This window comes from Sminthopsis crassicaudata, chromosome 1 (genome assembly GCF_048593235.1).
Source record: "Sminthopsis crassicaudata isolate SCR6 chromosome 1, ASM4859323v1, whole genome shotgun sequence".
NCBI classification, from domain to species: Eukaryota; Metazoa; Chordata; class Mammalia; order Dasyuromorphia; family Dasyuridae; genus Sminthopsis; species Sminthopsis crassicaudata.
The window spans coordinates 53692399-53715201 of record NC_133617.1 but is presented as its reverse complement, the minus strand read 5'-3'; the positions used below and the strand labels follow the sequence as shown (position 1 = coordinate 53715201).

At 48.7% G+C, this 22803-nt stretch overlaps 1 protein-coding gene across 2 annotated transcripts in view; it reads right to left on the bottom strand.

Annotated features, from left to right (window-relative positions):
- Positions 1 to 1521: 1521 nt before the first annotated feature.
- The window catches only part of SCAMP4 (secretory carrier membrane protein 4), a 71447-nt gene continuing 50165 nt past the window's right edge, over positions 1522 to 22803 (bottom strand). For both annotated transcript variants that reach the window (XM_074303694.1, XM_074303702.1), the window contains exons 4-7: positions 22341 to 22497; positions 17918 to 18019; positions 6795 to 6912; positions 1522 to 4107 (exon numbers count right to left, since the gene is read on the bottom strand). In XM_074303694.1, coding sequence (XP_074159795.1) covers positions 3931 to 4107; positions 6795 to 6912; positions 17918 to 18019; positions 22341 to 22497 — 554 coding nt within the window. In that variant the 3' untranslated portion in view covers positions 1522 to 3930. The remainder of the gene's footprint in view (positions 4108 to 6794; positions 6913 to 17917; positions 18020 to 22340; positions 22498 to 22803) is intronic.

Below are 22803 nucleotides of genomic sequence, written 5' to 3'. Positions count from 1 at the left end.
AGCTTCTAGCCACTATGAAAAGGGCTGCCACAAACATTTTGGCACATACAGGACCCTTTCCCTTCTCTAGTAGTTCCTTGGGGTATAAGCCCAGTAGTAGTATGGCTGGGTCAAAGGGTATGCACATTTTGATAACTTTTTGGGCATAATTCCAGATTGCTCTCCAGAATGGTTGGATTCTTTCACAACTCCACCAACAATGCATCAGTGTCCCAGTTTTCCCACAGCTCCTCCAACATTCATCGTTATTTGTTCCTGTCATCTTAGCCAATCTGACAGGTGTGTAATGATACCTCAGAGTTGTCTTAATTTGCATTTCTCTGATCAATAGTGATTTGGAACACTCTTTCATATGAGTGGAAATAGTTTTAATTTCATCATCTGAAAATTGTCTGTTCATATCCTTTGACCATTTATCAATTGGAGAATGGCTTGATTTCTTATAAATTAAAGTCAATTCTCTGTATATTTTGGAGATGAGGCCTTTATCAGAACCTTTAACTGTAAAAATTTTTTCCCAATTTGTTACTTCCCTTCTAATCTTGTTTGCATTAGTTTTGTTTGTGCAGAAACTTTTTAATTTGGTGTAATCAAAATGTTCTATTTTGTGATCAATAATGGTCTCTAGTTCTCCCTTGGACACAAACTCCTTCCTCCTCCACAAGTCTGAGAGGTAAACCATCCCATGTTCCTCCAATTTATTTATGATTTCGTTCTTTATGCCTAAATCTTGGACCCATTTTGATCTAATCTTAGTATGTGGTGTTAAATGTGGGTCCATGCCTAGTTTCTGCCATACTAATTTCCAGTTTTCCCAGCAGTTTTTGTCAAATAATGAATTCTTATCCCAAAATTTGGGATCTTTGGGTTTGTCAAAGATTAGATTGCTATTTTTATTCACTATCTTGTCCTGTGAACCTAACCTATGCCACTGATCAACTAGTCTATTTCTTAGCCAATACCAAATGGTTTTGGTGACTGTTGCTTTATAATATAGCTTTAAATCAGGTACACTTAGACCACCTTCCTCTGACTTTTTTTTCATTAGTTCCCTTGCAATTCTCGACCTTTTATTCTTCCATATGAATTTTGTTGTTATTTTTTCTAGGTCATTAAAATAGTTTCTTGGGAGTCTGATTGGTATAGCACTAAATAAATAGATTACTTTGGGGAGTATTGTCATCTTTATTATATTCGCTCGGCCTATCCAAGAACACTGAATGTCTTTCCAATTATTTAAATCTGACTTTATTTTTGTGGCAAGTGTTTTGTAATTTTGCTCATATAATTCCTGACTCTCCTTTGGTAGATATATTCCCAAATATTTGATACTATCGACTGTTATTTTGAATGGAATTTCTCTTTGTATCTCTTGCTGTTGGATTGTGTTGGTAATGTATAAAAATCCTGAGGATTTATGTGGATTTATTTTGTATCCTGCGACTTTGCTAAAATTCTGAATTATTTCTAAACAAGCAAGTGTTAAATAACATGACCACAACCGTAGCCGACTCCATCCAGTCTGATGCAGAAAAAAAGATTTATTTTAAGGATGATTTCACTTAACAAAAACCACCACAATGTAACATGATGCAAATAGGGGAGAGGAAACAAACCTGTTGGCTAACTCCAAAAACTATTTTCCCCTCACCCAGGGTTAATTCCATACAAGTCTAATAGAAATATATATTAAAAAAATAATTACAAAAATAAGCCACGATGGTTTACACAGTGCGTCCTTCAAGCCAGGGTTCTGCAAGCTGGTTCTCGGACTGGAGGTGGGTCTGGAAGGTCAGTGGGAGCTCTGGGCTCGGCCCCTGCTGCTGGCAGGTGGACTCCTCCCGGCCTGCCCTCGGCCCCTCTGGAGAGGAGGTGGCAGTGCCCTGTGACACATCACAAACAGGCCGGGCAGGGAGGGAGGGAGAACATGATTCTGCTGCGTCGGGGACCTCGGCGCCAAGCAGCAGTCTCTGTATTTACAAAGGAGCGAATGGGAAAAGCAGTCATCTTTTAGGAACGGAGAGGAAATCACACATCAAGGAGATGACTGCTTTTGGGGAGCTCCAAACATCTCGAGAACAAAAATCTCAGGGAGCCTTTGTCACTGTGTGGAAAGTTAAAAAACTTTGGTTTTTGGCCACAGATCCCAGTTCTGTAAATATTTACAAAATCCTTTGGGAAAATGTGAGAATGACCAAAAGTAGGGAAAAAACCTTGTCACCTAAAATCTTAAAAAAATTTTTTCCCTAGTTCTTTCTTAAGGCACATAAGACTTGTAGTAATTATTTTCCACTGAAAGCTCCCTCAAAGGTCAGTGTGTGAGAGCAGGGAGGTGTCTTCAGAGGTTCTGCCCCGTCGTGAGAGACTCTAGGTGATGATGGGGAACCCAAAAACCTGCCACAGAGCTCAGCTACTGGGGCAGTCTGGCACCTTTGGGCCAAAGCACTGGTTCTGAGGACTGGGGAGAAGCCCCTGGCCCTGCTGCTTCCTTCCATTGGTGGCTCTAATGCAAGGAAACCGTTGTAGAGTGTCTATGTAGAGTGTTATGACTGCATGAAAACCCTACCGTAGAAAACCTCGCCTGTGCTTCTAGCTTGGGTGTTTTGAGAACCTGTTAGTGTCCCGGGCCTGTGATGAAAGAGTCACAAAGCAGCCTAGTTCCTCATTCTGGCCCCAAACTGAGCCAACAACTGGAAGGAAAAATCAAGGGGAGATGACAAGATTATATTGTGTACCTGAGAACTCTTCAGCAGCCCCAAACCGCAATGCAAACTTGTGAGCGAAAAAGGAAGACCACCATACTTCCTGAAAAGGCCTCCAAGGGCGAGGAATCTATTTCCTGGTTTTATGCCCGTATTTGTCAAGACTCGGGCCGTAAATCTGCACCAAAGTGCTACGTCCCTACTCTGATGTCAGTAAAAGAACTGCTTTCCCTTTAGCTTTTTATTTTTGCTCAAATGTAGAGGGAAGACAATCCTACTCCCTTCACAATCCTGAGAAAATGCCTGCCCGTTCTCCACCACTTCACACAATGAAGGGATTTGAATTTATCTGTCTTTGTGGAAGGTTCCTGGTTGTGGCAAACTGCTCTCCTGCAATCAAATTCTCACCAGTTCAACACAAAAAACCATGAGCTTCCTATGTTATTTGTCTAGGGTGAAGTTAGAGAGCTTATGAGAGGCGGCGGGAGGTTACAAAAAGTAGCCCAGAAGAGTGACTCAGTCTGGCCAAGGTTGACCGAAGGCCCAGTCTGGGGAGGCGCCCCCACCCCGAACAGGACCCTCCTCCCAGCAAGTCTAGGGCGTGGACTCTTCACCTTGGAAGGGGGAAGATGGGAAATGGTGGAATTCCAAATAATCTTTATGGTTTTTAATGTGGAGTAATTGAAAATCAGGCTCTTCTGCCAACAAGGCTGCTTCTGGCTGACTCAGTCTTGCTTAGGTAATTCCAGCTCTTTCCCTTCCTTCCAAACTGAAAGTCACTCTAGGACTCCTGGGGATGCTGCTGGGTGACAAAGTGGGAGCCCAAGGCGAGGGACCCAACCCCCGCTTCCTGGAGGGGCCTTCTTTGGAGTCTGTGCCAGGAGAGGAAGGGGAAGGAACCGACCTCAGAGAAAAAGCTGAAGCAAAGGAGTAGGTGAGCCTTCCTGGGGCAGCCAGGCTGTCAGCGGGGCAGAGGGCTCCCTGGCCAGTGACAGCAAAGTGACGGAGTGAGATGAACGAATACTGGCAGCCAGGCACAAACGTCAGTGCTGAATGCTAAGGGATGCTCCAGAGGAGCCTCGTTGGTGGGGGAGCCTGGTCTTTTCCCCCCACCCTCGGATGCTGGGGGAGGGTTGGGGAGAACAAACGTAAACAAACTTTCAAATCAAAATGAGCAGAAGGCAGGGGCACCCTGGCTGGGCCTGGCAGGTGGGGGCCACGGGCCGCTCTAAGGCCAGTGGCTCCCGGAGGGGTAGCTGGGCACTGTGGGGTACTCAGGCAGGCTGCTGCCCGAGAAGTTGCTGAACTGTGCCTCCCGGCTGGGTGGGTTCTTCCAAGTCCCGGCGCTCCACTCGTCCTGGGCCTTTTGAAAGCTGCCGCCGGAACCGCGGTAGAACCTGTGCACCTGCAGGACAATGGGACACAGAAAACTACTCAGCACCAAGAAGCTCTCAGCCACGTCCTCAGGGGCACTGACCCCAGAGGCATCAGGGTGAATTTGGGTGATTCTGTGCAAGAAAAGGAGTTACCCCAAGACAGACTCAGTGTGTGCTTCTTGTACACAGAGCTCCAGGCTGCTTGTGTGTGAGCATGTGTGAGTGTGTGAGTGTGCAAGTGTGTGTGTAAGCAGATATGTGACGGAGAGAGCCATGTATATACAGAAAGAGAACTATGGAGACTGACTGGGGATCAAAGTATAACATTTTCCTTTTGTTGTTTATTTGCTTGCCTGTGTTTTTCTTTCTTATTTTTCTCTCTTTTGATCTGATTTTTCTTGTGCAGAATGATAAAAGTGGAGATATGTTTAGAAGAATTGCACCTATATTGGATTTCTTGGAGAGGGGAGGTAGAGAAGGGAAGAAAGTTTGGAACAAAAGGTTTTGCAAGGATGAATGTTAAAAACTATCTTTGCATTTATTTTGAAAATAAAGAGCTATTATTTTAAAAAACTCAAGTCTTTCTACTACAAAGAAAGATATACAGAAAAATGAAAGGAAATGCAGCTAACAGAGAATAGAATATTAAAGAATATAATTGTCCTGAAAGAGTATCAGTGATAAAGCTCAGGACAAATTTTTTAGAAGCTGGACTAGAAACAAAAGAACAAAGAAAAGTTAGGAACAATGATAATAGGGAATGAAGAGGAGACAGAACTGAACAACTTTTTTGCTTCTGTTTTTCCCTAACAAGCAGAATTATCTTCAGGACTAAAAGTGGTTAACAAAAAACTGGAAGTCAAGACAAATGAGGAGAGTTCGTTACCAGGCCCAAATAAACCATATTCCACAGCAAGAAAACACATGGGACCTACAGAAAGTCTGGTAGGAGACCCAACATCATCCCAAGAGTGCTCAGAGATAAAACTGCCAGGAGGACAAAGAACAGGTGGCAAATGGAGAAAATACATCAGTGCCAGAGGAAGCACCACAGCAGGACCCTGACAGCTCACACCTTCACAAAAGCAAAAGCCATCTCAGGGAGAAAAAAATGTCAAAAGATGGGGAAAGAGATCTCAAATTACCTTAATGCCTACAAAGACAGGTGAGTGAACTTTAACGGGTACTGTTAAACCATAACCCTTTCTCATTTTTGGCCATTCTTTAAAGAATAGTCTCCACAGAAATTGCGGGCATCCCTGGACAGAAGCACTTTGACAGGCCAGACAAGCCAGCTCCTCTTCTGCAGGGCTCCCTGTCCAGTCACTGCAGAGCAACATGAGGGCCCAGTGTCTGTGGCTCAGAAAACAAAACCCTCGCACCCTGGGCTCATGCAAGAGCCCGGCCCAGACAGGAATCTTTCCTAAGTGCGGCCCTTGGAAGAATTCTCTTCAAAGATCCCCAAGTCACTGTCCAGGGAATCCTGCACCAGGGAAGCAGAACACGCTTGTGTAATGGAAAATGGTGAGATCCTCCTGCTGGAGGCCAGTTGGACCCATGATGTCTTCAAACATCTTGGGACTTCCTTGATGGGAACATGATTATGTGAAAAGAGACTGACTGACTCGCAATCTCCTGAGGGCAGCCTCCAACACAAACCTTGGCAGCCTGTCTAGGAGGGACTGAATGATGATGTGGGTAGAGGAAAAAAGGAAGAAGACTCAGTAGAAAGGACTTGTGTGGGAAACTTGTGGTGCTTTTGTAAAAGCCAGGCTGCTCCCTAGCTCAGCAACCTGCCATTTTCCGATAAATGTTGTCTGGAAAATACTACGTGGCTGTAAATTTTAGAACACAATCTCCAAGAAATCCAAGCTGCTAGAGACCCAAAGGGCGATGCAGAGAGTGAGGTGGCTCAACTGGGGATGGCTGAACAAGCTGTGGAATATGACTGTGCTGTAAGAAATTATGAGGGAAGTAGTTTCAAAAAAAACCAGGGAAGGTTTACATGAACTGATGCCAAGTGAAGGGAGCAGGACCAGACCACTGCACATTCTAACAGCAACAATGAAACAATGATTAAATGAGAAAGACATATCTGCTGTGATCAATACAACAATTCAAGACAATTCCAAAGGGCTCCTGATGACAAATGCTATCACTTCCAGAGAGAAATGATGAACCTTGAGTGCCAGTTGAAATATGATTTTTAAAAACTTTCTTTCTTTTCCTTTATTAATTTTTTGGCAGCACACTTAGCATAGAAATGTGTTTTGCATGATTTCACATGTATAATCGACATTTTAGTGCTTGCTTTCTCAATGAATAGGGCAGGAGAGAGGAAGGGAGAATTTCGAACTCCAAATTTAAAAAAAATGTTAAAAATCAATAATAGATTTTAAAAATAAAAAAGATGCACACTAAACACAAGGAAACTAACTGCGGGGAGGAGCAGTGGCTCCTGCCCACACCAGGCTCCTTATCCAGTCTCAGTTTCATCATCCCTGGGGTCCCTTCCAGCTCTAAATCTATGAGGACATATGGCATACACAACACGGTCCCCTGCTCTTCTCCACTTTGGGGAAGGCTTCTGGCAGGGAGGCAGGGCCTCTGTGGAGGAACACCGAAGGACCCGAGCGAGAATCTGGCAGGGGCAGAACTTTGCGCCCTCCCTTCCTCTGGTGGGGCCTGAAAGCCCCAGGGGCCGCCGGAGACTTACCTTCACGAGGAGCACACACATGATGGCTGCTGAGAGAGTAAACATGATGGCTGGGAAGAGCATGAACACGGCGGCCGCAGCATTGGTCTGGAAGAAGAAGATCGCTGACCACCAGCCACTGAAAGGGAGAACAGGAGACGGAGGGCGTGAGTGGGGAGCTCGGTCTGGGGCTCCTGTAGTGCACAGGACCTCCAGAGTTACAACCAGGCATTCTGCCATCCACGCAAGCATAGGGAAAGCAATGGGGAGGGGGCTGGCCTGGGTATACCAAAACATCATGGGTGCAGCGCCGAAGGGGGCACACACAAGGCTCTGCCCCCCAGCCTGGTGAGCCACACCAGACCAGCAGGTCCCAGAGATGGAGGCCTCTGAAGGCCTGTGTCCAGCCGCCCAAAGTCACACCTGCAAAGGCAGAGGGAGAGACTATCCACTCCTATGGAGGTTCTGTACGGAACAGGTACAACAGGAAGGAAGGAAACAAGCACCTAAGAGCTGGCTACGTGCTATACACGTACAAATGCTGTCTTCCCTGATCCTCATAACAGCTCCCATTTATGGTTGGGGAAATGGAGACAAACAAAGGTTAAGATTCTCCAGGGTCACACAGATATTAAATGTCTGAGGCTGGATTTAAACTCAGATCTTCTCACTCCAGACTCAGTATTCTACCCAATGTGCCATCTAGCTGTCTCCAGGATGGTATTTGCTCTAGAGCTTAACTATAGACTTGGATGAGACACATGAAAGCATCAGAATACTATTTTGGGCTGTAAGAAATGACAAAAGGGAATGTTTCAGAGAAACGTGAGAAGATTTGTGTGAAATGATGTAGACTGAAATGAGCAGAACCAAGAGAACAATTTATGCAGCATAATACTGTAAAGATGAATAACTGTGAAAACTTAAGCACTTCAATCAATGCTATGATCAGCTATGATCCTAGGATGGATGTTGAAGCTGGCTTGCCCTCCTTTTGACGGGGGGAGATGGGCCTTTGGAAGGCTAGGGCCAATGGGGAATTTATTTGGCTTGAGTACACGTACTTGTTACAAGGGTTTGTTCCTTCTTTCCAGAGAGAAATGGGAAGGTGAGAAGACTGAAAAAATTAGATTTTAAATTAAAATGTTGAAAGTTAGGAACTCTGATCTTGAATCATTGTAGAAATCACCCAAGGTAATTCACCTCATCTCTCTAGGGCCTGGTTTCGCCATCTCTGAAATGTAGGCTCTAATGGTAAGACACCTGCCTCAGTATATTAGTATGAGGCAAGTGCTTCGTTCTTAACTTAATACCAATCTCTGTCCTCCCCCTGCACTTCATATACATAACAGAAGAGGAGGAAGGTGTATAAAATAAGGGATCTGTCATGTACAGCTTGCTTCTCTTTTAAAATACAAAATAAATTCGATGTGTAACTTTTCAAGCTGAAACAAGTACTTTGTAAACTGTGCAGTGCTCTGAGAACCTGAGTTATGATGATGACAATGGAGTGACAGTGGGAGGAGGAGGAGCAGAGAGAGCTGAGGAGCCGCCATTCCTGCTCCCTGAGCCTCCATCTCTAAGCCTGGGACTGTTGGTGGCCATGCTGGCAGCACAGGCCTGGAATTGTGTACTTGAGACTGTTGGAGGGGCACTAAAGCACAGAAGGGCAACCAGTGACCTGGCACCTCACTAAGTCCAGTACCAAAGTGGGGAACACCTGCAGGCCACCTGAGAGGGCCAAACAAAGTAGGTCAAAGCTTCCGTGCCTGCCAGTTGTGGGATCGGCTCTCAAGAGGTTGCTGCTCTTCTACCTGGGAAGACAGGGAGGCTCAGTCTCCAAAAAAGGAGCCTCTGGCTGCTGGCCAGTGGCTAGCTGATGTTGGCAACTTGGCCCCAGTTCTGCCCACAGTCTCACACTCCATCTACACTGCCAACAATAACAGGAACTACTGATTCATCTTCATTTGAAAATTTTACATTTGGCAAAAGATTTGGGTTCCCACTCAATAAAAAAGCTACCTATTAAGTGAATCCCAAAAATGAGCAGCCGGCCTCCTGAGTCCTAATAAGACAGATTTCATTTATTACTTTAATTCAGGCTCAAAAGATGACTTCATTCAGTCTCTGAATAGGCATGTAATAAAGGCCAAGTGAATCAGCTGCAAAGTGTCACTGAAATGAATGATGACAGCCTGGCTTTCATCAGGGTTGGGGCCGCAGACACTTCTCAGAGCCGGAGTCCGCAGCCCGCTCCTCTGATCACCAGGAGATAGGCTGGGCTAGCCTGCCTGGCAGTCTGACTTCATCCTTCACTTATTTAGGGGTTTGCTTGTTTTTCCCTCGAGGGGCTGCAGATAAGCCACAGAAACCTGCTCCCACTGGAGGCCCGACCACTGCCCACTGGCCGCACTGAAGAGCCAGTTCTCCCTTCCAATCTCCTGGGGTCCTGATGCCCACAAAGCTTGCAAGCCCAGGGGGCTGCCTGCCTTGGTCCTGCTGGGACCCCCCCTCCTGCTACAATGCAGGCATGTGTTCCCTTCCCCCCCACTGGAAGTGCTTTAACAGGCTCCTCCCACACACAGCCCCCACCCTCATCCTCTCTCTCTGGGCCCCTGTTATCTCCATGGGATTGATCCCCTCAGCCTCAGGGCTCCCCCCACACCCCACCAGCCTGGCATGATGCAGTGGTGGCGGGGGTTGGGGAGGCGGCCCTAGGTGACAGGGAAGTGACAGCCTGCAGGTCTGCCCTCCCAGAGCCAGGATGGAGGCGGTGCCCCACCCCCAGCTGAGCCACTTCTCAGGACTTCGGGATCCTGCCTGTTCTTCAGGAAGACTCTCATCACCCTGCAAACACAGCCTGCTCCCTTCCACCTGGCTGCCTTTGTCATCCTGCTGGCTCCCAGCCAGCCCTGACCTCTCTCTGTTTGCCCAAGCTCTACCCATCTTCTGTCAAAGCCCAGTGCAAGCGGGGCCTGGGATCAGCAGGGAGACACTGGACAACTGCTTTCCTCATTCTTAAAAAGGGCCTGGCTCTTCCTCTTCCTCTGGGGCCCCGGGCTCTGATGGGTGACTGCTTCCTGCTACTCCCCCAGTTCTATCTTGGAGGACAGGCATTCCGGGTAAGGTCCTGGCTAGGGCTCCAATCTCTATCAACCTGACTTCTCTGGCCGAGCTCCCCTATACAACATGGTGTTTAGTAGAGCGGAAGCTCTTTGAGGGCAGAGCCGTCTTGCTTGCTTGTGCTTATTATATCCTCAGTGTTTTGCTGTAACTCATTCGTTCTTGGTCGCATTCACAATCTAAAAGTTGAGACTCGGGACACTATCTTTCTTCCTCATAGCAGGAGCTCAGTGCTACATGTGTAGAATAAAATGGAAGGCCCCTTCCATAGAAAACAGCCCTCTGGACACAATTTTTAGAACCTTTTGTTTTTGTTTTTTGCCCTTGTTTTCTTTTCCCTAAATAGGATGTGAGCCTCTTAAAGGCAGGAACTAGATTTTTAAAAAGTGCAATTTAACAGGATAAATGTAAAACCTTAAACTTGGGGTTAGAACACCCCCTACTTGAGTACACAATAGAGAAGGAATGGCTAGATGACAGACGCAGGGACTTCAGTGAATTGTAAGCCCAAGCTTGGTGCTCCAAAGTAGCAATCTGAGGCTATAATTAGGGGGTGGGGAGAAGGATGAGTGAAGGTGCAGCCAGAGCTGGGAAGGGCGGCTGTGTCATCAGGAGGGAATGGAAGGAAAAGAAATAAAAGGGGTGGGTACTGATGGAGCAAGCACCCCAAAAACATGTGACATCCTCACTGGGGTTTGCCCTAATAAGACTGTGCCTGGAATTCTGGGTTTAATTCTGAACACATTAGGAAGAATAGCGCTAAACCAAAGCCGATCCAGGCAGACGAGTCAAGACCTTGCCATACAAAGATGGGCTGGAGGAATGGAGGAGAGTTCATCTGGAGAAGACTAATGTGGGGGGGAAGAGAATAGGAGTCCTCTGGGCAGTTGGGAAGGTTGTCTTGGAGAAGACTTTCTCTGCTTGGCCACAGTGGGCAGAACAGGAACAAGGAAAAGATCAGACAGGACTTCCTCTTCACGCAAGGGAAACTATCCAGAGAGCTTTCTCAAGTGAAACACGGTTCCCATAAACAGGAAGACTTCAAGGACAGGCTGGTACTGACCACCTGCCCAGGGAAATGGTACATTTAGAATAAAAGACTTTTGAGGCTTCTTCCTCTAGGTTTCTTGTTCATCTATCTCATTTCTATTAAGAAATCTAAGCAGTGTCTTGTACACAGTGTGTCTACTGAAAGAACAAAACAAAGTGTCTTATATTCCAAATGGTCGAGAATAGGGTAACGGGGAACAGCGATCTGAGCTCTGAATCCGAGCTGCCTCTGGCGCTGGGCTTCGTTCGGACCTGGCTTAGCTCCCTGACTGCTCAGAAAACTCCTGAATTTACATCACGCACCAGCCGCAGCCTCTTCAGGAGCAGGGCTCAATGGCTCGTGCCATCATGTCCATGGAAGCCCATGCACTTCTTTAAGACTCCAAGTTATATACTTAGTTGACCATTCATAGAGATAAAAGGTGCACACTAAAAGGTCCCCATACTGATGAATTACAAATCTAGTGTCCCCCTCCCTCAAAGAACTTTTACCAGGAAACCAAGCTGATAGGCTTTTGTATCACTGCTGGGTGATAAATATCACTTGTTGACAGAGGGACAAATGCCACAGTAATTTGACATTTTAGCCTTCAAACAACAGTCTTAAATTAAGTGCCTCCTATGTGTCGGGAGCTGAGGGCATAAGGACAAAAATTAAAGTCCCTTTCCCTCGTGTCGCTTACATTCTGATGGGGAGACGACACGTACCCATGTAAACACATATCAAATAAATGAAGTAATCTGGGGTGGGGGGAGGTACGAGGTCAGGACCTCCGTTTCCTCCTCTATTAACAGGAGGAGAGATGGACTCGCTGTGTTCTGAGGTCCCATCCATCCCTAAAATCCTATGACCAAACACAAGAGTCCTTTAAAGGTATCCAGTTATAGGCAAGAGGAATCTTGGGAGCAGTCCAGGTCACTGTGGATCACAGGTCTTTGGGGCTATTTTCTCTAACGAGATCAGCAGAGCCCCGGCAGAAAGCATGGCTCAGTGCAGGGCACCATGGCCTCAAGGTCATTAGGACATGGCAAGTCAGCACTGTTCTGGAACAACAGTGGAGATCCCTTCCCACAAAGGAGCTTCTTCAGCTCTATACTCAAAGTGTAGACTCTGTTAATGGCAGGTTAATGTCCATCTTTACGTACCAAGAAGAGCACGAACACTAACATTTAAGTAACCAATCAATGGAAGGGATAACTACCAATTGCATTTTTTTTTTAGCCATATAGGACTGGAAACAATAACTGCTACTGGCAAGCTGCAGGTATAAGGTGTCAGATTCTCAGACAAAGATAAATCAGTCAAGGGCCTCGTTCAGTATTGGAGAATTTGGCAAGTACTGAAATTCCAGTAAATGGTCAGAGCTCCCCTGTGGGATGCACAAGGAAAGGGGGTGTTGAAACTTCCATCTACTTTACCTTACAAGTCATAAAAAGCAACAAACCCCCAAACCTTGGAGGTGACCCGTGGGGCTGCTCGCCAGACCAAGACAATGTACAGGATAATTACCTCCTGGCCGGGGCGAGTGACCCCTCTGATCTCCCTTCCATTTTCCCCGGCCATTAACTGCATTCTCATCTGAGCTACTCTTACTTCACAGGTCTCACTGCCCTGAGCAGAAGGGGCAAAGCTGGAAGCTGCCCAGTCCCCGGTAACCCAACTGAGAAAAGGGCTGCGCTCACACCAGCCACGGGCGACTCAAATTCAGGATGGATTCCGAGGCCGGCAGGCAGGAAGGCTCCTCCCCTCCCTCTAGTGGCCTCTTCCTCAATAGCCAGTCTTCTGAGCAGGGGCCCTTCAGTGGACAGAGACCCAGAGAGAGCCAGCAGCTCAGCAGCCCTTCCACAGGCCTGGCTGGAGCCCCCCAGGAGGCACCCCCAAATGTCCTGGGGCCCAGGCTGGGCTCTCCTAGAGCACACCTGGCAGTCCTTCTGTGAGTCCTGAACCCCAGCACCATAGCAGGGCTGGTGAGACAAAGGAGACGCTGTCCCACCAAGTTCTGCTGGCAACGGCGAGAGCCTGGGGCCAGGAAAGGGCAGCAGGGCCGAGGCGGAGGATGTGCAGCTGAAGGTCGAGGCAACCCCAGGGCAGGCCCACCAGCTCATTCTTGTAACACCAGGCCATTGGACTGCCCCTCCCCCAGACAATCGGTGAGCGAGGGGGAGGGGGGGCTGGGCTTGCAGGGTACAGTGACAGACTGCTGACTGCCGTGGCTCAGCGGTGCCCCAGTCAGTCTCTGCAGCCCACGGGAGCTCTGGGCAGAGGTGCTGCAGCGGTTTGCCATCTCCTTTTCTAGCTCACCTGACAAGTGAGGAAACTGGGGAAAATGGGGAGAGTGACTTGTCCAGGGTCACACGGCTGGGAAGTGTCAGAAGCCGGATTTGGTCTCAGGAAGATGAGTCTTCCTGCTCCGGGCCTGTCTCTCTCCACTGCCACCTCGCTGCCCCCAGACGGTTGTTTAGCAATGAACAGAGATTTCTTTATGCTTACCCCAGCCAGGTGTATGTATGATCATCTACAATCCAATGACATTTCTTTTCTGCTGTGCTGACTATTATTTGGAGATTAAAATCTTATTCAAATTTCTAAAAATTCCCCTCAACAAAAACAGAAGCTCCCAAGGGAGAGGGACTGTGCTGAACACCCATGCATCTCCCTGGGAGGTCTGGGAGGTCTGACCCTGCAGTCCAGAGCAAAGCACTACTCCCCCTTCTCTCCAAACACAAACCCTCTGATCCTGGAGAGGAGGCTGGAATATTCCCAGTTAGCCAAGAACCCATTCCAGACTCTTTGCTGAGACCAACTTCTCCTTAGAAGTTTACACCATTAAAATTTTGCACCTTATTCAGGCCCTGATGGCCATTAGATACTTCCTTTAATCTTTAGCTCCTTCCTGACCCACCCGTTCCTTTGCTCTTCTTCTATGCCTATTTCTTCATCCAAACCCTCCCTAGACCTTTGTCCCTTCAGCTCTCACCTCATGTCTTTCCCCCTTTCTCAGCCAAACTCTGTCCTTCCCTCCTGGATCCTTTCTCCTCTCTGGGATTTTGGGATATTCCCCTCTGCAGCTAGGGCAGCTAGGAGGGTGCCAAGGTGCCCAGGTGCCAGGCCTAGATTGCTCGCCTCAGTCTCTTATCCATAAAATGAGCGGGAGAAGGAGATGGCGGGCCACCACAGCGTCCTTTCCGGGAGAACCCCAAACGGGGTCAGGAGGAGTTGGGAAGACAGAAAGACTACGCCCTAACGAGAGAATGTCTTCTGGTGCTAACGTGGGTGTTCACTACGGCTCTCTTCCCTTCTCGTTTGGTGACCTTCAGACTGATCTATCCCCTTAGTGGCTCCCCCTGCCTCCGTCACGGCTCCCCTAGGGCTCACCCCAAGGTAAACCTCCCAGAGACGTCACGCATGAAGAGCGCAGCCTCGCGTTTCTGCCCCCGGGCCCCCCGCCCTCAGCCCCGAGACAACCCCCAGAGGAACCTTCCCATTTCTCTCGCCCCACGTCTCTCCCCTCCCGCTTTAGCACAGGTCCCACCGCCTCTGCTCTAAAGACCACGATGCTCTCCTTCCTTGTCCCTGTCTCCAGATAAGTCATTTCTTTCAGTGAAGATCTGACATCACTCCTCGACTTAATAAACTCCAATGACTTCCTTCCCATTGTCCCTAGGATTAACCATAAACTTGTTTTGCTTTTAAAGCCAAAGACACCTGGGTCTGCACCAAGCTTCTCCAGCTTCCTTCCGTATGAGGACTCCTCCCAGACTGGGTGATGCAGCCACAAGAGCCTCGGTTCCTCCCTCAGAACTTCAGCTCTCTTCTCCACACCTTGGCCACGGCCATTCCTCCCCCACAGTCACCTTTCTCCCAGCGTCCCTTCCTTCCTTCAAGGCACGGCACAAGCACCACCTCTTATTGGAATTTTCTCCCTCCAAACTACCAGCACTGTAACTAGGTACAAGATCTATAAAAGAACAAATCTAAGGTGTATTTATGTTTTGTGGGCCATCTCCCCTCATTACAAGGATAGTTCCTTGAAGAGACATTGCGCTTCTTTCCTGGTAGATGCTTAATAAGTGTAGCCTGCCTGCCTGCCTCTCGGAATTAATGTCAAGCACGCACCTTGTTCTAACAGGATGTGAAGAGCCAAAGGGAAATAACTCTGTCTATCCCTAGATAGTGCACGTAGGGCCCTCCTTCCCTCCCCCGAGCTGCAGCCCCCGGGAACGAGCCTGGGCCAGAAGCTGGGAGCAGATCCCCTCACGGTTCTGGGAACCGCCTGATTGTAGGCTGTGTTGGTTAGACCAGAGCCTCCAACCTGCTGGTCTCTTCCTTACAGTTCTCCTATGACCATAATACAGCAGGCACTGAGCCAAATAATTTTTTTTCCCTGAGGCTGGGGGTAAGTGACTTGCCCAGGATCACACAGCGAGGCAGATTTGAACTCGGGTCTGCCTGAATTCAGGGCTGGTGCTCTATCCACTGCGCCCCCTAGCTGCCCCTGGCCAAATAATTTTTAATTGTTATGTCTCTTGAACCTTACAACAACCCTGGGAAGTAGATGCTGTTATACTTTCCATTGTATAGAGGAGGAAACTGAGGCGGGCAGAAGGGAAGTGATTTGCCCAGAATCACCCAACTAGTCAGTGGGGGGGGCCAGAGTGCACTCAAATCTCCCTGACTAGGCCCAGCACCGGCTGCCTCTGACTCCCAGGCTATTTACCGCGGTGCCTCCACGGAAGCAGACAAGAAGCCCGAAGCTCACCAAACCTGCTGTGCGTGGAGGCGGCCCAGCCAGCGAGGTGCGGACACGCGACAGAGGCCCAGAGAGCAGCGACGTGCCCACAGCAACCAGGCGGCACGAGGGGCTGTGCTGGCCCGGCCTCCTCACCAGTCTTTACTGTCACAATTCTGCCTCCGCGAGGCCCCCCCAAATCAGGGGTGAAGCCCCCCGGCTCGGCCCTTTCCCCTGATATCCTGCAGCACTGCGCTTCTGCACAAGCACATGGCGGGCTTGTCCTCCCAGACCCTACAAGGCAGCTCCTGAAGGCGGGCACAAAGTCACCCGCGATCCAGGCCACCAGCCCTCCCTACTCGGAGCACGCTGTCTCAGGCTCTCAGCTAGAAGCAGCCCAGAGGGCTGGGGCATGAGTCTGAACGCCTTGCCGTTGTCTCCTCCGCTAAGGAGCAGGGACGGCCTCCCTGTGCCAGGTGCTTCTCCGGTGGTCGGACACTGGCTTCCCAATGCCCGCCCAGAAGGGCGTTGTGTGCTCTGATGGAAGCTGGACGGGGGAACTAACCTTTACTTCCCTGACCCTGCGAGCTTAAAGCCGCCCAGGACTGACTGATTAGCTCCACTGAACTTAGAACTGTTAACGTTCATCAGTTGCTATCTCAAAGGAATTTTTAAAATTCTGAATTTAACAAACACCAAATAAAGGGGTATTTTCTTACATAACAAGAAACCACAGAACAGCCTGCTCTGCCACAGTGCCCACCTCAGAGGCGTCCCATGCACCCTTCTCTTCAAAGCAAAACATCTTCAATGTCCCTTTCCTTTCTGTTAGCGCCCAACTCGCCTCTCCCTCTCACCTCTTCAGTATCTCAGTTTGGGGAAGGAAAAAACTCTTGCAATAGTGCAGGGCACAGGTGCCCACATGAGAAAACATGAACCCCACAGAGCAGGAGAGGAGGCCAAGAGAAAGCTTATATGCTTATATTTGTATACTTGTGGGGAAAATAGAGCATAGATGGAAGAACCTCAAAGAGGGGAGACAATCAGCAAGCTCACATGGCACTCGAGGTGAGGGTGGCAAGAGCTTGAGTTTGCCTGGCAAGATTGTAAATGGAATGAGGGCCGGAAAGGAGGGCGGATTCAGAGATCAGAGAGAAGCTGGAGGGCACAACCAAGAAGGAAACAGATCTAGGACGAATCCTGAAGGCTCCAAGTGGGAGGGCAAAGGTAAGCCAAATAAGACAATGGAGATGCACTTTATGAAGTCAGGAGAGTGGTCTGTACACTGGCAGATCTCAGCCCAAGTGTCTGCACAGGGAGACAGAGACTGACAGGGTGAAGCTCAAAGACAGAGGTTTCCTAGCAACCATGGTGGAGGAAGGGTCTGGGGTGAGGAGAGGGCCCAGGACTAGGGGAGGTGTTAGGGGCGGGAAGAGGCGGAGGGCAGAGGATCTTCTGGGAAGACCCATGGAGGGAGAGCAGAGCAGCAGCAGGGAAGGTGGCCTGGGGCAGGGGTCAGCGCCCGCCACTGCTCCTACCCCCACTGACAAGGACAACCAGTGGCCCTCACAGAGGGCCTGCTACCTGACGGATGCTGTGCAAACAGGGTGGTCTCCCTTGATGCTCACCACAGCCCTGTGAAGGAGCTACCACCACTTCCTCATTTTTACAGAGGAGGAAACTGAGACAGACAGAGGGTAAAGGACCCCTGCTGATGATTAAAGCCCTCCTTCAGCAGGTTGGAGGCTCTGGTCTAACCAGGCAGAATGAATGGCAAACCCAAGTACCCAACACAGCCTACAATCAGGCGGTTCCCAGAACCGTAAGGGGATCTGCTCCCAGCTTCTGGCCCAGGCTCGTTCCCGGGGGCTGCAGCTCGTGGGGAGGGAAGGAGGGCCCTACGTGCACTCTTGGACCTCTGGGCCCTAGAGCACTCGGTCACAACTACCTGTTGGTGAGCAACGCATTTAAGTGGATCCCTGTCTTCTCCTTGTTGTCCCTGATGCCACAAGAGAAGAAGGATCTGGAGCCACAGAAAAAGGCTACCCTTCTCCCAGGCAACCTTTCCATTTCTGGGAGGCAGTTCTCAGACCTTCCCCTTTTCTGGGCCTGGTATTCCCACTCCTTTTAATCACTCTGATTTCAAGACTCCTCGGCACCTCGGTCTCCTCTTCCAGCCTCTCGGAAGGAACAGCCTAATTCCAAAGTTCAAAAAGAATATTTTGGAAGAGTCTGGCTTACCACGCTCCCCACTTGGGGAAACCGACTGCTTGAAAGATGGTCAGGATAAACTGTGCGCCAAAGATGAAGAAGAATGCCATAAAATTAAAAGAGCTGTCAGCCCTGCAAGAGAACACAAAACAATAGCTTTTATTATCAAGTGGGTCATTTAAAACTTCAGTTTTCTTATGTACAAAATGGGAGGGGACCCAGATGAACGGGGCAGGGGGCCTCAGAGGTCAATGGTGGAAGAGCAGCAGGGGGTAGGGAATGGAGCCCCAGACCCCAAGCCAGATCTGCTGCTAATTGAACTGAAGGGCCCAGAGTCTGCACAGGAGAGGGTGCTGGGCCTGGAGTTCAAATCTGACTTCAGACACTAATCATGGGACCCTGGGAAACTCACTTAAGGCTGTTTGTTTGGCTCAACTATAAACCTGGGATGACATTACCTGCCTCCTAGGGTTGTGGTGAAGATCAAATGCGGTAATATTTGGAAAGCGCTTAGCATAGTCTCTGGTCCATAGCGCTACATAAGCTCAAATCCATGAACTTAGTTTAAAAATATTTTACTTACTGTATCTCAGTATAACTGGCTTCCTTTGTAATTATATGTATGTTATTTTAAACCATTATTCTGAGAAGTGGTCTATAGGCTGCACTATAGTGCCAAAGGGCCTCAACGGCACAAAAAAAGTTAAGAACTCCAATTTCCTTGTCTACAAAATGGAAACGCCATTTCATTGTTAATATGAAAAGCATGCCATGAACTGCAGTATCCAACCCTGAATTCCAATCTTTGGAAGTAACAGGTAATTAATGATTGTTAAGTGAATAAGTCTTTGTGTAGACCTACCCTAAATGTCAATCCAGTTTAGAAAGATGAGATAAATTTTTAAAAAATTTTAAAAATACAAGCTTTCTTTAGGGATATCCAGGTGTAGCTCTCTCCAGAGTCCCTCCCATGGGGACACACCCAGGTCAGTAATAAAAGCTTAAGTGAATAAACAATAGTCTAAATCCAAACAGTTCCCTCCCTTCTGGATGCAGCTTTACACAATTTCCCAGATTTCTATGACTAACAGATAGGCAGGCCTTGTAAATCAGTAAGGTCTTGCAGCTTCATCAGTCCTTGGTGATCCAAGGCTTTGACAGAACATGTATCGCCCAAGGCATTCATCAAATAGGGACAGGAATGATTTTAGAGGCAATGTTCTATATATAAAACACACACATAAAAACATACTAGCAAAGTGTTAGTAGTTTTAGAGAAAGCAATTTCGGTTGAGTGATTTGTCCTGAAGAGAGAATATCAAGGGTCAAGAAGAATCAGAGGAAAGGAAGTTGCAGTCATCTTCTCAAGGAGTTTAATCACAAAAGAGAGAGGCAGCTCAATAACTACCATGGATTGAAAGAGGGTTTTATGAGAAAGGGAGATATGAGTGTCTTTGTAGGTATTAAAAACAGTAGCCAGGAGACAAGGAGAAATGGGAGAGTATTGAGAAAGGGGAATGACTCCGGAGTAATCTGCTGGAGAAGGCGCATTTGCACTGGGAGGAGAGAAGCCAGAGAGATCTTTGTGAAGCAAGGATGCTTTTCATTTTTGTTTTCCAGTCTCCAGCTACTAGGCCAATATCTCACACCCAATAAGTACTTAATAAATATTTGTTCAATTGCAGCAAGGATAACATTAGCGATAAGATGAAAAACTATTGTTACAATTCCAGATTTTGAGTCAGTAAGCATTGAAGTCTCCTTCTCTAAAGAACACTTTCCAATGCATTCATTTATCTATTCAACACTTATTACTAAGCACCTATTATGTCCAAATTCTGGTACATGGCACTGAGGATGGTATGATAGTTTTTTTTTTCCTTTCTAAAATAGATTTTTATTGATATTTTTGTTTTTTTCATGGTCTAAATTTTTCCCTGCATCCCTCCTTTGCCCAGAAAGCCATCCCTTTCTAACAAGAATTAAAAAAAAAAAAAAAAAGATCAGCAAAATAGACCAATACATTAAAAAAAACACCTAACATTATATGCAACATTATATACTCATGCCTCCCTACAAAAGAATGGGGGGTGATGGGGGTGAAATGTATGCACAAAATGGTGCTAATGAAGGCGTTGCCTTCAAGAACCTTAACTATGTTTAGAGGTCTTTAAACTTGTTATTTTTTAAATAAATATTTTGATAACTATTTCAATATTAGTGGTTTTCTTTGTTATCCTCAATATTTTGTGTTATGATTTAACACCATGACTCTGAGAAGGACCGAAGACAGCTGAAGGGTTAGGGATGCAGTGGAAGAAAGGCCCAGGTACCTCCAGCCAAGAGCCAGGTGTGCAAGCGTACCCTTCTGCTCTGGAAATCAATCCACCCGAAAGTCACTTCTGACCTTCCTGCCCGGTTTCTTCCTCTGCACAATGCTGACAAATTAATAAATGCTCCCCCAAATCCTTGCCTGCTCTTATATTCTAAGACCCTCAGCGGGGAGTTCTGACTCGTCTGTGCTGAGCACTCCACTATGAAGCGCTGTAGGACTCGGCGAGCAGGCTCTCCCCGCCCAGTTACTGAGCTGCCTCCATCCAGCTGTCTCCGGATAACCCATCCCCGAGCGGCCGAAGCTGGGATCCGAGCCTGGGCCTCAGCTTGCAGCTCAGCCATTTCCTCTCTAGGTAGCACAATACTGCTCAGCGACACTAGGACAGCCACAAGTGACAGGACCAGGAAAGGGTTCATGGTTCTGTCTGAGTGAATCCTCCATGAATTCCCACCGCCTGCTCCATCAAGTCTGGCCTTGGGCCTCCCTGCACATCACCTGGTGCCCCCTCAGCCATTTCCGTTATTCTGCTTGGACCCAAGCTCCAGTCAAACCAGGCCGCTCGTTACTCCTCAGGCGGGACGACCTTTGCTGTCCCCCCCAGCCTCCCCTGCCTCTGTACCCATACAGCTCCATCGGCTGAGATCCTGGGGGTCCTCTCTTCCCCAAAGCCTTCCTTGAGCCCCCAGCCCAATAATGACCTTCCCTGAAGGATCTTTCAACACTGCTTGCATTTCTCGTGTCCTGCTCTGTCTCACTGTTCTCTAGGGCGTTTCCCCCACTGGATGGTGAGCTCCAGGAGGGCAGGAAGCAGCACCACCAACTGCCCACTGCTCTTTATGAAGAGACCTTGAGACAGAGGTCCAGAGCTGAGCTCTTCATGTTTCCTCCAAAGCCCTCCCCGGGGATGCAGGCAAACTCTAAGGGCCCTGGCAGATCAATGCGCCTTCCTCTGCCAAACCGGGTACAAGGCCAGATGGCCTTGGGGTCCCTTCCAGCCCGGGCTCTGGGGGCTCCTTTGTTACACTTGTCTCTCGAAAAATTTCTGAGCCCCCTCCCACTGGTCCGGGATTTCCCTCCGGCTGTCTCCTGAGACTGGCAGGCTCTCCTGCTCTGCTCTGACCCCTGCCCAGAACTTGCCACATGCATTTCTGTCTCCTTGTTGTCTCCCCCATTAGACCATGAGGGGTCATCTTGGGCCTCTTGTGGCCTACTCAGCCTGCTGTCTGCTATGAGGATGATGATGGTGGTGGAAAGAATGCTAGAGCTGAAGTCAGAAAGTCTGGGTTCAAATCTTGGTTTTTCTCACCTTAAGCCTAAGTTTCTTCATTTATAAAGAGCAGAAACTGAACTAGATTTTTATGATTCTATCTAATTCTGACTCTATGGTCTTATGGCTAGGAGAGCTGAGCCTGTAAACTCCTACTGATGCATACAGCAGGAGCTTATTAATGTTTGTGGCCACTTTGAGTAGCATCTGATGCTTCATAATCCAGGCTGAGGTCTTTCAGACCAAGACACCGGCACGGTTCACTATTTCCTTCTCCAGCTCATTTAACAAATGAGGAAACTGAGGCAAACAGGCTCAAGTGAGCTTGGTCCAGGCTCAGTCCGGGGTCAAATTTGAATTCAGCTCTTCCAAATTGCTGGCAGCTCCCTCTTTCCTCCCCTCCCCTCTCCTCCCCCGCCAGCTCTCGCCACTAGGCTGCCACTTGATTGACCATTTTTCCCCAAAATCATAAGAAATTCCCCTTCTTCCCCATTTGGCTCAGAAGTGCTCACATTAAGCCTTGTTTTGAACCGTCTGTCGTCTAATGCAGATGGGGGGATTCTAGGCCTGAGGTGGCCAGCAGCTCATCTCTACCCCTCTGCGGACCTCGATTTCTCCGATTGTAAAAGGACAAGGGGGGACCGGGTGGTCACTTCTCACTCTAAGCTCTCGGTCCTTTCCGGCGCTCCGGGACCTGAAGGCTCCCCCAGCTCTGCCTCTGTCTCCATGCCCCTCGCAGGCCTGTGCCATCTCCTCCGGCAGAGGAGGAGTACTCTCCACCAGCCTGCCCCCGCCCCCCCAGCCCTGCTCCGTTCTGGCTCTCCCATTCTGTAACTCCCAGAGGACATTACCTGAAGGCTTTGTAGGCGGGTCGGAACCAGCACACATAGCTGCAAGGACTGAAGAGAAGCAGCCAGAGCATGGCCAAGCCAAAGTTCACCCCATCGCCGCCAGCAATCCACCAAGCGAGGCAGGCCACGAGATTCACCACCAGGGTGACACAGTAGACTGGAGGAAGACAAAGGGCACAGGGATGAGGCTCTGGGGGAGCCTGATGAGCAGGAGGCCTGACTCCTGGCTGGGCCCCGCTGGGCATGCCCCCCACATGCTGAGCCCTAACTGCTTCCCTGCCATACCTCCAAGCAAGGCCTCCCTCCCCACCCGTCTTCTGAGTGGGACTTCCCAGCTCAGGGGCCCCCAAAGGCAGCTACAAGAACCCCTCAGCTTCAGGGTTTGGCGTCTCAGCGCCCTGGACAAGTGGCCTGGGCGACCTTCCGGACTTCCCTCTCCTTGCTTGCCAACTCCCCACTCTGT